This window comes from Clupea harengus, chromosome 12 (genome assembly GCF_900700415.2).
Source record: "Clupea harengus chromosome 12, Ch_v2.0.2, whole genome shotgun sequence".
In the NCBI taxonomy this organism is placed as follows: domain Eukaryota; kingdom Metazoa; phylum Chordata; class Actinopteri; order Clupeiformes; family Clupeidae; genus Clupea; species Clupea harengus.
In genome coordinates, this window is record NC_045163.1 from 10,133,440 (window position 1) to 10,148,439 (window position 15,000).

Here is a 15,000-nt window from a genome sequence, read left to right on the forward strand (position 1 = left end):
CACACAGCATATGCAACAGTGTGAAAACATATGAGCTAACTCACAGTCTTTCACACAAACAGGTGTGCCCTTACAAACATTTTCACACGCACTAACACACATTATGCACAGAGCTGTGTGTATGCCCAAGGTAATCCACAACCTTCAGCACAATCTCCTACACACACACACACACACACACACACACACACACACACACACACACACACACATAAAGAGAGGATATGAGTGAACCCATAGTGCTCCAGTGTGCGTGTGTATTTGACTTACATCTAGAGGTGTGACTGAGGTGAGTTATACTACAAGACAAGTGAGGCTATTATTTGTGTGTGTGTGTGTGTGTGCGTGTGCGTGACAGAGAGAGAGTGAGAGTGAGAGTGAGTTTGTGTTTTTGTGTTTTTGTGTTAGTGTGTTTTTGTTTGTGTGTGTGTGTGTGTGTGTGTGTGTGTGTGTGTGTGTAAGACTTACCCACGGTGGGTGTGTTGGATGCACTGAGTGAGGCGTTGGAGGACAGGGAGGAAGAGCTCTCAGCTCGGGCCAGGGGTGCCGTGGGGGGGGGACTGGAGTTGGTCACCTTGGGAGGGCTAAACGGCCGACTCTGCAAACACGCACACAAACACATACATAGGCGATCAACATGGAACTCAATTCAGCAGCCAAAACATAGCAACTGCCTGCATATGTTCCACACACACTGACCATCTCTGTGATGCCGGCCAGTTTTCCCGCTGTTAGTTTGGGCCGTGATGAAGGGCGAGGGGGTGGCGCCAGAGCCCCTGCATTTAAAGGCGTGGTGGGTCTGTTAGGAGGAGGCACTGGAGAGAGAGATGGAGAGAGAGAGAGAGGGAGTGAATGAGAGAATTGATTTGGCCAGATGCATGCTGAGTCAACTACTATTCAGGGGCAGGCAGAAAACCAGCGGTACCTGTGAGCTAACAACATGCTACAGAAAAGGCAACAGCAAATAAATACATTGAGAAAAAGTTTAAAATCAACTGAATAGTAAACAACATTCCAAGCAGGTCATTTTTTCACAGAAACTGTCAAAACCAAAGAGAACAAAAAAGAAATAACTGAACAAAAATGCACACCAAGCAAGAAAACGCATTCCAAAATAAAATGCAAACATAAACAGAAATTTGAAAACAAACACAACACTTTAAAACGTACAAAAAAAAAACTAAAAAACTAAAAAACAAAGAGATATACTGTACATAACGCAAAGGATACAAGGGAATTAGAATAAAAAGGCCAGACCACAGGTCTACAAACACACACTCATTATAACTATACACACCTGATGTGCATTCAAGCTGGCACATGCACCTTATGGTTTTGAACATTTAAAGGTTCTCCATGGATGCAACTTACAGACCCCTTGAGCACTCTAGACATGTACCAGCGTAGAGTCCAAAGTCATGTGCCTTACTCTACATGCATCTGTCATGTGCCAGCTGTATGTATGCCCATCAGGCCAGTGACATGCCACGCCAAGCACTGCCCATGTCTCCATGGTTACCGTCGTTGCAAAGGTTAGCCAACGCGGCGACTGCGCTGACGTCCATGGCTGCAGGCGAGTCCTCCGACCTGCAGGTGGCACTCTCTCGCCTGAGCACGGCTGACTGGACAAGGGTGGCACTGGGAGGGGCAAATCGATACAACCCTGACTGGCCCGGGGGCACAGACTGGGGGCGACGCAGCAGTTGTGGTGGCAGCGGTTGCCGTGACGATGGCGGCGGCGGCACCACCCCGCGCCGTAACGGCATGAGGTCGTCGCTGAAGGCGACCCACTGGCTCTGGGACCAGGAGAGGGTGGAGAGGGGGTCCTGCGTGGAAGGGGGGGGGCTGAAGGGGGGGTCGGATCGGTCAGGGAGGGGGGACGCTGCTGGATCGGAAGGGGTCGTCTGGAACGCCCCACGGGGAGATGGGGGTGGGGGGAGGGGACGGGAGGTAGAAGGGGGAAGGAGGCGGGAGGGGCACTTCAGTTTTGGGCTGGAGCAGGTCGTCCAGGGGGGAAGGTAAGGACGACTCCTGCTGTTGTGCTGCCTCGGCTGCAGGGGGCGCCAGAGAGAACAGGGGGAATAAGGAGGAGGAGGAGGCATGAAACACAGAAACACACCAAACACACAAACACAGAGTTTAACAGATACACATACATGCCAACTCCACACATGAGAAGAAAACCTACAATTACAGAGCAGCACAAAAGGACAAGCGCTAAACACACAACTTACAGTTAGCACTAGTTTACAACACTGTTAAGCAGGAGGTTGAACTTTAAAAGACAACTTACAAAATTCACAGAAGGCCATATATCACAATGCAGCAAACACACACACACACACACACCTGGAGACAGTTTAACTGCACTAGCAGGTCACATTAAAGAAGACATACAGTATAAATAAATAAATATATACAAATTAAATTATTAATGATTAATTTTAAATTAATTATACTGTAATGGATTTTTTTTTCCAGAAATCTCATTTGGATGTTTTTTCACCTGAAAACATCTTCCATTAAGCATCCTCCATTACTCAAGAGCTTAGGTCAGCAAAGGAGGAGAGGCTTGTGAAATAGCAGGCAACACTGAGGCATCTCTATGCAACACTGGCTAACCTATAAGCTAAACTTACCCAAGACAGGAGTGTGTGTGTGTGTGTGTGTGTGTGTGTGTGTGTGTGTGTGTGTATTGTGTATGTCTGCCTGTGTGTGTGTGTGTGTGTGTGTAAGAGTGAAGACATCTTGAGGCCGTTACAGGGAGTGTAATGGCATTAGGTTTGCCTGAGTGAAGCGTCTTTCCTGAGTGCTTTAAGTAAACGTCTACAAACGCTGCGCGCGTGCAGACACACACACACACACACTCATGCATGGAAGGCTATCACATACCACCTCAAGTGACAGAAATTAGATATGACTTTTATGTAATCCCCCTTTCTGATGCAATGTTTGGATGCTGTGGACTGCAGATTTAGGCCACCTACTTTTTTTCAAATGTGCCAATACATTTTAAAGAGATTTATTTCAGAAATTATTTCAATCAAAATCAGCAAGTAAGGTAAATCTGTGTGTGTGTTTGTGTGTGTGTGAGAGAGAAAGAGAGAGAGAGTGAGAGAGAGTGAGTGTTGACCTCTGACCCTGCTTTTACCTGGCTCGTCACACAAGTCCGTCTCTCTTAGCAGAAGAGGGGGAGATGGGGGAAGAGGCGGAAAGAAAAGAGAGGCAAGGTCTACAAACGACAGGAAAGGGAGGGAAAAAGAAAAGTTGAAGAACATACAGAGAAGCAAAGCAAAACAAAACAAAACAGAACAAAAAACAAAACAAATGCATTTCGACTTCTTGAGTATGAAGGAATGAAAGGGACCAAAGATGAGGCGTACTTCTCCTTCCATCACTCCTCTGTCCCTCGCTCCCCTCCTGTCTTTCTACACGCTCCTTTCTTACTGCAATCTCCGTGGTAACGAGATCGTGTTTGACAACATCCATGACACAGGGGCCCCAAGCCCCGCCCTCTGACCTCAGGAGGTGCCAATTAACTCTGGATTATGATTGGCCCTCGTCAAGGTGAGAGGATTATGATTGGCCCTCGTCAAGGTCACTGACAGCTCCCCTCTCCTTCAGCCATGGTGTCAGAGACCTACCCCAGACACACTCACTTATGGAAGGCTGAGTGGGAATGAAAATATTGTTTTTACCTGATACATTAACAGGTTTCGTATGTGAAAGGGGCTTTGGAAGGGAGAGAGAGAGAGAGAGAGAGAGAGAGAGAGAGAGAGAGAGACAGAACAAGAGAAAAAGCCAGAGGGAGAGAGAGAGAGAGAGAGAGAGAGAGAGAGAGAGAGACTGAGATGGAACAAGAGAAAAAGCCAGAGGGAGAGGGAGGGAGAGAGAGAGAGAGAGAGAGAGAGAGAGAGAGGGAGGGAGAGAGAGAAGAGATCGGGTGGGGCTCTAGGAATGGGAGAGTGTGTTAACACACTCATTCCACATTCCTACACAGGAATCAGTTCCCCCATATCAGACAGGCCCGCACAGCAGGCTTGTGTTACATGCCAAAGAGAAAACAGAAACTATTAAAGAAACAAACAATACAGTGTAATGGAAGTAAAATAAAAATATAACACAAATCATAAGCATGATACTGTACTGTAACAAAAAACATAGAAAAAAAAATATGAACAATACAATAAAGTCTACAGACACTTAACATTATTATAATGACAAAGGAAAAAGACAAAAGACAAGCAAATTGACGACAAAATGAATAGTAAAAAACATAATAACAATAATTATGGTGATGAACTGAAAGAACAGTAATTAAAGTGCGATCTGCTTGATTGAATGAGACTGTGAATGTGAATCTGCCAAAGAACAGAATAGAGGGGACAATGGGTTTCCTTGGTGACGGAGCTCTGGGCTGGTTCTCTAGAGATGGCTTGGGTGAACTGGAAAAGCCCCCCATTCTTCCCCTCCCCCCATACGCATCATCAATAATGGACGAGGTCAGTCCAGATCCACACTATATTAGGAGGTTGTGTGCATGTGCGTGTGTGTGTGAGTGTGTGTGATGGCTTTGAAGGGAAGCATAGAGCGTACCTGATTTTACAGGGTACCAACATGTAAATATTGACTGGTGTATGTGAACAGTGTACTATAGCAGTAACTGTTCATCAGGACTGGAGAAGCCGACATGAACCTGAATTTAGCTGATCAAGAATCAGCCACACTAGGAAGGGTGTGGCTACCTGTGGAGGATGGCACTGAGGAGGAGGGGCCTGTTGCTGGGGAGGGGCCAAAGGGGTCCAGAGACAGCAGGTCATTGTTAGACAGCTTGGTCCTGGGAAGAATTGAAATAAACAGATTTTAATATCAAGCATACTCTACATATGTCATATTTTTGTCTTATTCATAAAAGAGAGAGAGAGAGAGAAGGAAAATAACTGCTGGTAACAAATATGGATCAATGACCGCAAAGCAAAGATAAAGTGCCTATATTCCAAATGAGTCTGCTTCAAGTACAGTACATTACAGTATATTATGCAGCTAACTGAGATAACGGTACTCACTCGTTGAAATTCGTCCTGGACCTCCCGAGTTCATCACCTGATGAAGGAAAATATGTTTGATTAACAGCCCAAACCCCTACAACTCATCATTGAACCCCTCAGAATGCTGTGAATACCCAAGAAGAAAGGTTAAAAACAGTCTCCAGGACACACACACACACACACACACACACCAACACCAACATACACTAAACCCCTCCTATAGAGATTCAAACTCTGAACCATATAACCTTCCCCCAAAATACAAACACAACCCCACCAATATACACAAACATCCACACACATTATCTGCACACACACACAGAAGAAAGGGCTGCAGTGCAAAGTGTGTGTGTGTGGAGGTACAAATATAAAAACACACATATACTTTCTCCCAGTGAGGAGGCATTAACATTTCCAGAGTTTGCCAACAGCACAATTCTCCTTAATCTACCTAACTCACGATTGTGGGTAACATGCTGTTTTTCTTTATTTGTAATCTATGGTTGTGACTAAATGGTGAATTTGTTTAAACAGTATATTAATAAGAAACTGATTTCATAAAGGAGTGGTTAACGTCTCTCTCTCTCTGCCCCTCCCTCCTTGTCTTTTTCTCTTTCTCTCTCTCTCTGTAGTTGTGGTCAAACACACGTGACATGCTGCCATTAGTCATTTTCTGCTGTGGGCACAGCCAGCATGGGCACCCACTGTGGTCTTCTAGCCTGGCACTGTTCAGCAGCTGTCCAACAGCACCATCTACTCTAACACACACACACACGGACACGGACACGGACACGGACACGCGCACGCGCACACACGCACACGCACACGGACACGCACACACGCACACACGCACGCACGCACAGGCTCAAACACACACACGCACAGAGAGAGCTTTCTATACTAGTTCAGAGTTCTGCATTTCTCTAGGCTCTAGGGTAGCCTTGCTGTATGGTCTTCTTTTGCTGTTTGTTTTGCAATTTCTTGCGGCCAGTGGCTCAAGTATTTGCTCTCTGCTTTCAGAATCACCTAGATCTCCTCACCACTAATGGCAAAACTCTTAAATGTGCAAAGGGAAAAACCTTCATTAGCGTTAGCAGATGCCCCGGCGGGTATTAAAAGCCATGTTGGAAGCGTTGGAAACAACTGTTAGTGCAAGCGGTGGCTCAGGCTGCGAGCTGGTCTAGCGATGTGCAGCTAGATTGGTGGTGTCCCCACACACACAGGGACGTATGGGTAGTGATGTATGATTATGTGACATGCGGCAGCTAGCATGGGCTACATCCATCTGTTTCAGCCAAAGGGTGTAGAAGCCAGATCATCTTCCATGCATGTTTACTGCACCTAGCTGAACGTGAGCAATAGCACTCCAGATCAACATACATGCATATTAACTACACCTGCCTGAATGGGAGTTAGCAATTGTACTCCACTAAGCTTCTCTAACTGTATCTGAGGCTCTTTCAGCCAAATAGTGTGGCAGACTAGCCTTTCCGCATTCATGTTAGTGACAACAACAAGTTAGCATTAGCATGGTTCAAGTTTACTGGAGATGGTTTGGTCAATGGTGCAAATATATGACATTGTTAACTCTACTCTCACAGGAGAGACATACACTGTGCTAGACACCTGAAATCCATCATTCACATCTGATTGGCTGTTGAGCATTTGGTCTACCTTCCTTGATCTATTTGGTCTTTGCACTCTCTGACTGTGTGTTAGCGTTAGTGCTCTTCTTAGCTAACTGCTCTAACTGCTCTAACTGAAGATCTGTGCTCTTGGCTGGTGGCTCAGTCAACTGTGAAATGATGAGGCTTTACCGAGTTCACTGGTGCCGCATGTGTGATGGTTAGCATCAATACAGCTGATGCATATTTACTACCATCGCTAGCAATGTATGTATATTTTGCTTGATTGTCTAAAAGCTTTGGCTGCTAATAGTGTGTGTGTGTGTGTGTGTGCTTGAGCCGAGATAGCTTCCCTGCTGGATAGGAGCGACAGACTGACTCTTATGAAATCAGCCATACTCACCGGCTGCCCCAGTGTGTGAGGTGCGAGAGGAGTGTGTGGGTCCCCTCGGCACCCCTAGGTGTGTGTAGAACAACACAACACACAGATGAATACACACTCCCCAAACAATCACGGCAGATCTGTTGCTTTAGAGAAATGAATAGCAATAGATGGGCTCCTACAGATTTTACTAGTCTTTTGGAGCCTATGAGGAGTTAGAAGTGAATGACATTTCAGACAGAAGTTCTTCTGTCTTAGCAGTCTATTCTGTTGTGATCACCCGTCAATACAGTACGGTACAGCAAAGCTGAAGTGAGGTTCCTGGATAGCACAACCACTAGCCTTCCTGTAGGTACTTGTAAGAGCAGAACTAAGAGGTTTTATCCTTGTGATCCCACATTGCACTGAATTGTACACCTTCCCTGTGCTGTAAGTGGCTTTTTGGATAAAAGCTAGTCGTGAGGGCCTGGCTGTGAATGGGATGTAGATGTAAATGGTTAATGAACTGGTATTTTCCGAGGCAAGTCTCAGAGAGTAATCAAAGCGCTATCTGGGACAGACGTTAAAATGATAGAGAGCATGCGTGTCAGCATAAATCTCGCCCCATTGTCAAGAGCATGCACGAAACAGGCCAATAAATCATGCAGCTGTCTTCACTTAAAAGACTCAAATTCACCAGAAAATATGTAAAAAATTATGATTGCAAGAAAAAACATAAACACGCAATTAAGCAATTAATCTTGTTTTTGGGCATGAGTTCTGGACTGATCTGGATGAAGCGCACTTGTGAAAACCGGCCCGTGTTTGTTTGCACAGGGCTGGAGCTGGCTTTGGAGAGCTTTCTGGGTAAATACGAGGGGAAACCTCATTAGAGGAGTCCAGGCCAGGAAACTCAGGGCTCAGGAGCCAAAATGGCGGCCTCTCCCCAGAAATCAAACATCACGCATGGATCACTGGGGGGGTCTGGAAGGGAAGCAGGGTGAGGGGGTGGGGGGGTGGTTAGCAGCATAAAGTGAAAGTAATACTCACTGGACTGGTTCCTCCTCATCTGAACCTGAAAATAAAAAAACAAGATGAATGACACCAACGTAGCAGTAAGATGGATGATGCAAGTGACCAATAGGACAAAGACAGGCAGAAAATTCCGAAAATTCCTTGCGAACCCTGGGCCGAACAGTTCAGATGGTTGAAAAGTCTATGTACAACATGTGTTTTAATGTGTTGTGTTTATTTTCATCCCATGTGGCCATATGGATAGATGTATGGATAGATGTCTCTTATGTGTCTGTGTGTCCTTTGCTTGTGCTTTAAACTCCTGTTACGACCCCCTGTGCCCTGCGCACCCTGCCTGCAGTCCCTATACTGGCCATATGGAGGGAGCAGGCTGTGGACCTACAACCAGCATGATGAGCAGTGATTATCCACACCTGGTGCCAGGATATAAAAGCACTGCTACGTCTGATGGAGTCCCCTTCTCAGCTTCCGCTACTCTCACACACACTTTTGGCAACGCTCCTACTCACCTACATACCCACGACACGCATCCACGCATCTTTGAGAACCCCTAGACTTTTACCTTGGGTCAATCTCAGTAGTTAATAAATCGTCTTGCTGTTACAAACTACACCGTTGTCTGTCTCTACCGTATTTATGTTGCGACCCACGAGCCGGTCGTAACACTCCTCTTTAGACATTACACAAAGATACTGCAGTAGCCCCAGAGGCCAGCTACTGAGTCTGGCACCGTATGCAAACCGGTCAGGGGTCAGGGGTCATGGTCAGCTATAATCTGGAGGTCATGCTAAGGAGACTAAATTGTCTAATCACTGATGAACAGATACGACTGAATCCCGAGCAGAGGAAAACATCTGCATCTGTATCTGCAAATCTCCCTGGTGCTTCACAGATTTTCCACCTCTGCGTGGCAATGACAGTTAAATATAAAGACCCACACTTGCAAGCATGCGTCAGAGCATGTGCACACACACACACACACACACATGCACACACCCACACACATACACGCACACACACACAAAGAGAAATGGAGGGAGCGCGGGGAATGTAAATCAGTGTGGTCACGGCAGTGGCTGTGAGAAATGTGGCTTTGTGTGATCCAGTGGAAAGTCCTCACTCTGGGGGTAAAGCAGTGCAGAAGAGCAGTGCAGAAAAAAAGATAAACAGTGGACAGGAAACAGAGAATACACATTAAATGCGCAAAACCACAATGAGGGAGAGACACACACACACACACACACACACAAATGGACACAAAGACACTTCCGTGCACACACATAGTCACACACAAATTCATGCCTGCACGTGTGCGTACACACACACACACACAAGGACGCTTGTGCACATGTACACACAGTCACACACACATTCATAACAGAGCATGTGCATGCACACACATAGACACACACACACACACACAGAACTGAAGCCAGAATTTGGTCCCAGAGGCACTGGGAGGCAAATGGGTTCAATTACAGCTCCCAGGCCACACACCAGCTTTCTACTGCAGTTACAATAAAGAGAGTGGGGGAGAGGGCGGGATGGAGTGACAGAAGAGAGGGAGGACAGGGAGAGGGAGAAAGTATGTCACACACAGAGCGAAGGAGGCACCCCAAAAATGAGCGAATGCAAGAAAGAAAGAAAGATGAAAAATGGAAAGAAAATGCTTCAGTAATCTGTACCAGATGATGTGGCATTCATCATCACCTACGTTTTTCAACTTGAGAACATTTAACACGAAACACATCTGTCAATATGAGGGGGGTGGGGGGGGGGGGGCTGACAAGATGGAAGGGGAGAGTGATAGATATTAAGTCCATGATTTTAATCCAAGACACTTTTGGTTACATTTGGTGAATTGCTCATGTCCATTCTGAGTGCGATTAAAAAATGAACTCTGGTGTTACAGAAATAAATTGGAAACAAACACAGTGGCTCGGACCCATAAACTATTCCAACCATTCAACATGTTGCTTCAGGAGCATGGAAGGGAGGGTTATTTGATTGGCTCAAATATCAACAAACTTTTTTGTCAGAATCATGGACTGTACCTTTAAGGTGCACGTCAAAATGCACTAAGATAAACACCAATTCTCAGAGAAGCACTTAATTTTGTTGCTGTCTTACTCCCTCTCTCCATCAGGCGTGAAAATATTTGAGAAGTTAAGTCCTGATTTTTAGAAAGCTCATTTATTACACGGGCTGCCCTGGGTTCAAACTGAAACCTAAATAAATATGAGCCAAGGGGGCTATGTGAGAGAGAGGGAGAGAGAGAGAGAAATGTCGCACTTGTGGTGAAAAGGTCTAAAGCAAACATTTGCCCACCAAACGTTTTGCCCCACACACGCGCGGGTACTTCTGCAAAAATGTTATTCTAGAAATGCATCACTCTGGCCGTCTTAGTGAGTCAACGCAAACAGGAAAGAGAGATGCAGAAAGAGAAGGAGCGAGAGGGGAGGGGGGGGGTGAGGGGTGGCTGGGAGAGAAGGAAAGAGAGAGAGAGAGACAGAGTAAAATACAGGGAGAGAGACTGGGGCATGGACAGGAATGGGGGAAAGAGAGGGAGATTAATGGACTGAAAGTAAAAGTGTGAGTAAGAGAAGGTAAGAAAGCGAGGAGACTCAAATGTTGTAATAAACAGATGGATGGGCAGATAAAGAGAGGGAAAAAATGAGAGGGAGAAAGAGAGAGAGATAGACAGAGAGAGAGGGGGAGAAGAGAGAGAGAGGGTTTCGTGACTGAATGAAGTTTGCTGTGCAATGACGTCTCTGGCTGAAGTGAGCAAAATTCACGTGCAATCCGGTGATTCAGAGAGGGCACTCTTTCTCTTTCTCTCTGTCACACACACACACACACACACACACACACACACACACACACACACACACACACACACACACACACACACATGCCTTTCCTTCCTCTTGTTCTCCACCTCTCTTTCTTTCTTTATCTTCATCCGTCCCTCTCAGCTGACTCTCCTACTTCTCCTCCAAAACACCAACATGCTCACAATCACACACACTACCAACATGCTCACAATCACACGCACCACCAACATGCTAACAAACACACTCGCTAACGATCACACACACTACCAACGCTATAACAAACACACTCGCTAACAAACATGCTCACAATCACACACACTACTAACGCTATAACAAACACACACACGACCTAAAACCACAGAGGGACAGACTCCTCTAAAACCATCTGAGCACTCAGAGACAGAGTAAGACCTATCAGAGGCTCGCAATTACACAAGAAAGAAAGAAAGAAAGATAGATGGCTACTACAGTCCAGCCAAGAGGGACAACAGCAAAACTCTCTCTCACACACACACACACACACACACACACACACACACACACACACACACGTCCTGCCCCGGAACCCACATGTACAGGAAGGCACATGGACCTATTTACCAACAACACCCAGATGTTCCACATACACAAACACACACACACACACACACACACACACACACACACACACACATGCCAGACCCCAATAACTATGTTCAGCACATGGAACAAAGCCTGCTTCTGCTGGAGAGTAGAGGGCACATAAGGGACTGTGGTTCAGGGGCTTTTAAAGTGTTTGGCTGACTGACCCCTCAATGGTCACCTATCCAAAAGTCACGGGTGAACCCTGCCCTGCTCAAATTACCATGACAACAAGCAGAGCAGGGGTCGCTTGCTGTACTGGCTTATGGGTAATGAGGTCAGCGTCGGAAATACACGAGGGCATAATTTTGCCCCTGAAATCACTAGGAGAGGGGCAAAAAATGCTCCCATAATTTCCTGTAATAATAATTTAATGAACTTGTCAAAAACATCGTAGCCTATATGACCCGGTCCAGTTGCCATAAAATGTTTTTTATTTTCGCCTTGACTGCCTTGACTGATTGTTGCGTGCGCGTGAAGAATCGAACGTTCTAACAAAAAATATTTGGAGCGCTTCTTAATCTGACTGCGAGCGTGAGGAGAAATGAGGATCAGCCAACACAGTCTCCGTCACCATCTCAGGTTCTAAAAAATTAAATTCACACACCCAGCGACCGTTGAAAAATGGAAGCTAAATTGGCTTGGGGTGGAGGATGACGACAACAAGAAAAAGACCCGATATTTTTTCAAGGCATGTCAGACTTGTGGACAACGAGTTGCCAGTCATTACAGCACAGGCGAATTCTTCTGCTGACTTCATCAAGGGATAAATTAAAGAAATACATGGCCTTTCGTCACCAGGCGCCAAGCAACACACCATCACCTACGGTGAATGATAACTAGAAATAATAATTTTAGAAATTATTTAGTTCGGTTTAGCTAGTTTAATGTTAGTTAGCTAACGTTAGCTAGCTCTGCTTGCAAGCTAGCTAACTAGTCCTATCTGTATTTCCTGTAGGCCTACTATGGTAGGTACAACATGATTAAAGGTAACAAAAAAATCAATACATATAATAAGTTATTATTACAAAAAAAGAAAGAAAAAACTATTGTTAATAGTTATTTAAAAAATGTAATAATGACAATAAATAACCACAAAGAAATATGAATAAAATTGAATATGATTGTCTGAGTTATGTTTTCTGTTTGGTTTTGAATTTGTAGACTACTTCCTAATAGTCTTATTTTTGCCATTTGATGACAATTGCTCATATACTGTAAGCCTAAATAAGTGTGTTTATTATTTTGAACAAAGGTTAAATGTTATTTCACAAGTTTCTAAAAGTGCCCCCAATTTTTTGTTAAATGCCCCTGGATTTCAGTAAGTGGGGGCAAAAATTGCCCCCCCAAAAATATGTAAATTTCCTACCCTGAATGAGGTGCTGGTCTGGTCGAGTGGCTCACCATGACTAGTGTGACTAGTGTGGAAGTCAGCAGAATTTTAAAGATGCCAGCATGAAATAATGTAAAAGGATGACTCGTTAAGAGGGATGACTCGTTAAGAGACAGGCCGTGAATACTGGACCTCAGCGTCTAGAACGTGGGGCGAAAAAACAAATGTGCTGAAATATTCATAAGTACACAGACAGCAAACAAGCTGCTCCTAAGAGGAGGGGGGCAGAAACATGAACTGCTGTTGCCCCCTAGTGACACCAATGGGGGCAAGGAAAGGGAAGCGATGGAAAGGAAAGCACTGGGTGAGAGAGAAAAGGAGGAAGAAGAAGAGAGGAAGATAGAGGGGAGGAAAGAGAGGAAAATTCCATTCTGAGATTGAAAGGAAGAGGGAAAAAAAATACAGAGGAACTGGCCAGTCAAAACTGAGTCCATTTAGGTCAGAGAGTGCCAAAAGTGTGTGAATGAGGGATTTTTGCGAAGCCTTGTGCAAAATAGGGAGGTACATGTATACATATATGTGCTTGTGTGTGTGTGTGTGCGCACACATCTGTGTGTGAGAGCTTGTCAATACTGGTGTGGTACAGATCAGTGAGTGTGAGTATGTACAATGTGTCTGGCTGGAAGGTTTGAGCACATCTTCTGTGGCGTAGTGTGTGTGTGTGCATTTATGTGTGTGTGTGTGTGTGTGTGTGTGTGTGCGTGTGACACCTACCGATGTGGACGGTGAGAGTGTGATGTTGCCGATGGAGGCTTTGAGCTCGTCGAGAGTGGCGCGATGCTGGTCGTTGGAATTATTTGGCTGCACTGGTTTGATCTCCACGTGGAACTTTCTAGGCTCGTCCTCATCTTCTGAGTCGCTGGATGAGTAGAAGGAGTTCTCTTTGGCATGTGAAAAAGGGCCGTTAAGGAGCCAATCAACTCAGACCTAATCCTCATACCGGCCGACTACCAGACAAGGGTCAGATTAGGACAAAACCAGGGCCAGAAGCATAGTATAGATTTCAGACAAAGTCTAACATATTCAGATCATGATATCAATTCAGTTGGTAATAATGGTGCGTTCCATTTACCTCGGAAGTCTGAACTCAGAGGTGGGAATGACGTCACACCCGAGTTGACCATGTTCCAGTAACAAGTCGGAAAACAAATGCAATACCAATTGTTGTTGTTAGCAATTATTACCAGATGTTTACAATACCAGTTGATAACAACGCATTACGCTGTGTTTTGAGCACACAAACACCATAAGGCCCCGTCACACCATAACGTTCTGGTCAACGTTCTCTGAACTTTCTAATCGTTCAATTTCGAGCGTTCTAGGGCGAGGTGGACACATCTGGCGTGTGACTTAACGAAAGAATAGCGTAGAAGTGACGCATGACTACTAGCATGGGACTCACGCATGAGGAGCATGTAACAGCGACTTGTGACGTGTCACTGGTGCGCGACAAACGTGTGCTGACGTGTCTGCTACTAGCGCTGCTGCAAGTAAGAAGATGATAAATGCTGCTGAAAGTAAGAAGAATACAAAGCTTCTTTCACTAGCAATGTCTTCGGACAAAGATTTACTGTTATTATTACTGTGATTTACGAAATAACGGGCGTTATTCCTGGGGTTTTATGTTATTAAAATAAATGACACTGAATTTGTGTTTCTCAATGTTTATTATCAGAAAACATCAACACATCCACACACATTGTCCATGTCACAAGAGTCTTCATATCATATCCATCTGCCATGGAACAGCACCAGCTATAACAGTGCTCAGCTATGTTCAAGTTCAGTACATCTACTTCATGCTGGGCTCAAGCAAGCATTTATACCCTCCACTCCGCTTTTCGCTAGATTATGCAATGACCTGGCATGACATGATAGCATGGAATATGTAGATTTATAGTGCACAGAATAACGTTTGCAATGATGTAAGTTGCGTTTGTTGATCACGTATGGTTAATAACATATTAATTGTAGAAGGGACATGATAAAATCAAGATCTTCCCTTGGTGAACAAACTTTCGCCGATATCTTTGTATGAGAGATGGGTTAGGTGCTCAAATTTCCCGGAATCAAAGAGGACGTT

General features: G+C 45.1%; 2 protein-coding genes across 3 annotated transcripts in view; both read right to left on the reverse strand.

The window, feature by feature from the left end:
• Positions 1-15,000, reverse strand: part of fcho2 (FCH and mu domain containing endocytic adaptor 2) — a 63,429-nt gene that overhangs the window by 11,085 nt on the left and 37,344 nt on the right. For both annotated transcript variants that reach the window (XM_031577503.2, XM_031577502.2), the window contains exons 14-19: positions 13,632-13,807; positions 8,085-8,109; positions 5,067-5,103; positions 4,746-4,837; positions 700-815; positions 469-598 (exon numbers count right to left, since the gene is read on the reverse strand). In XM_031577503.2, the coding sequence (XP_031433363.1) occupies positions 469-598; positions 700-815; positions 4,746-4,837; positions 5,067-5,103; positions 8,085-8,109; positions 13,632-13,807 (576 nt within the window). The remainder of the gene's footprint in view (positions 1-468; positions 599-699; positions 816-4,745; positions 4,838-5,066; positions 5,104-8,084; positions 8,110-13,631; positions 13,808-15,000) is intronic.
• On the reverse strand, positions 1,739-3,634 carry LOC122133326 (amyloid beta A4 precursor protein-binding family B member 1-interacting protein-like). Its single transcript, XM_042709290.1, has 3 exons — positions 3,384-3,634; positions 3,152-3,232; positions 1,739-2,051 (listed from the first exon to the last, which is right to left on the reverse strand). The coding sequence occupies exons 1-3, from the start codon at positions 3,487-3,489 to the stop codon at positions 1,867-1,869; spliced, it is 372 nt and encodes a 123-aa protein (XP_042565224.1). The 5' UTR covers positions 3,490-3,634; the 3' UTR covers positions 1,739-1,866.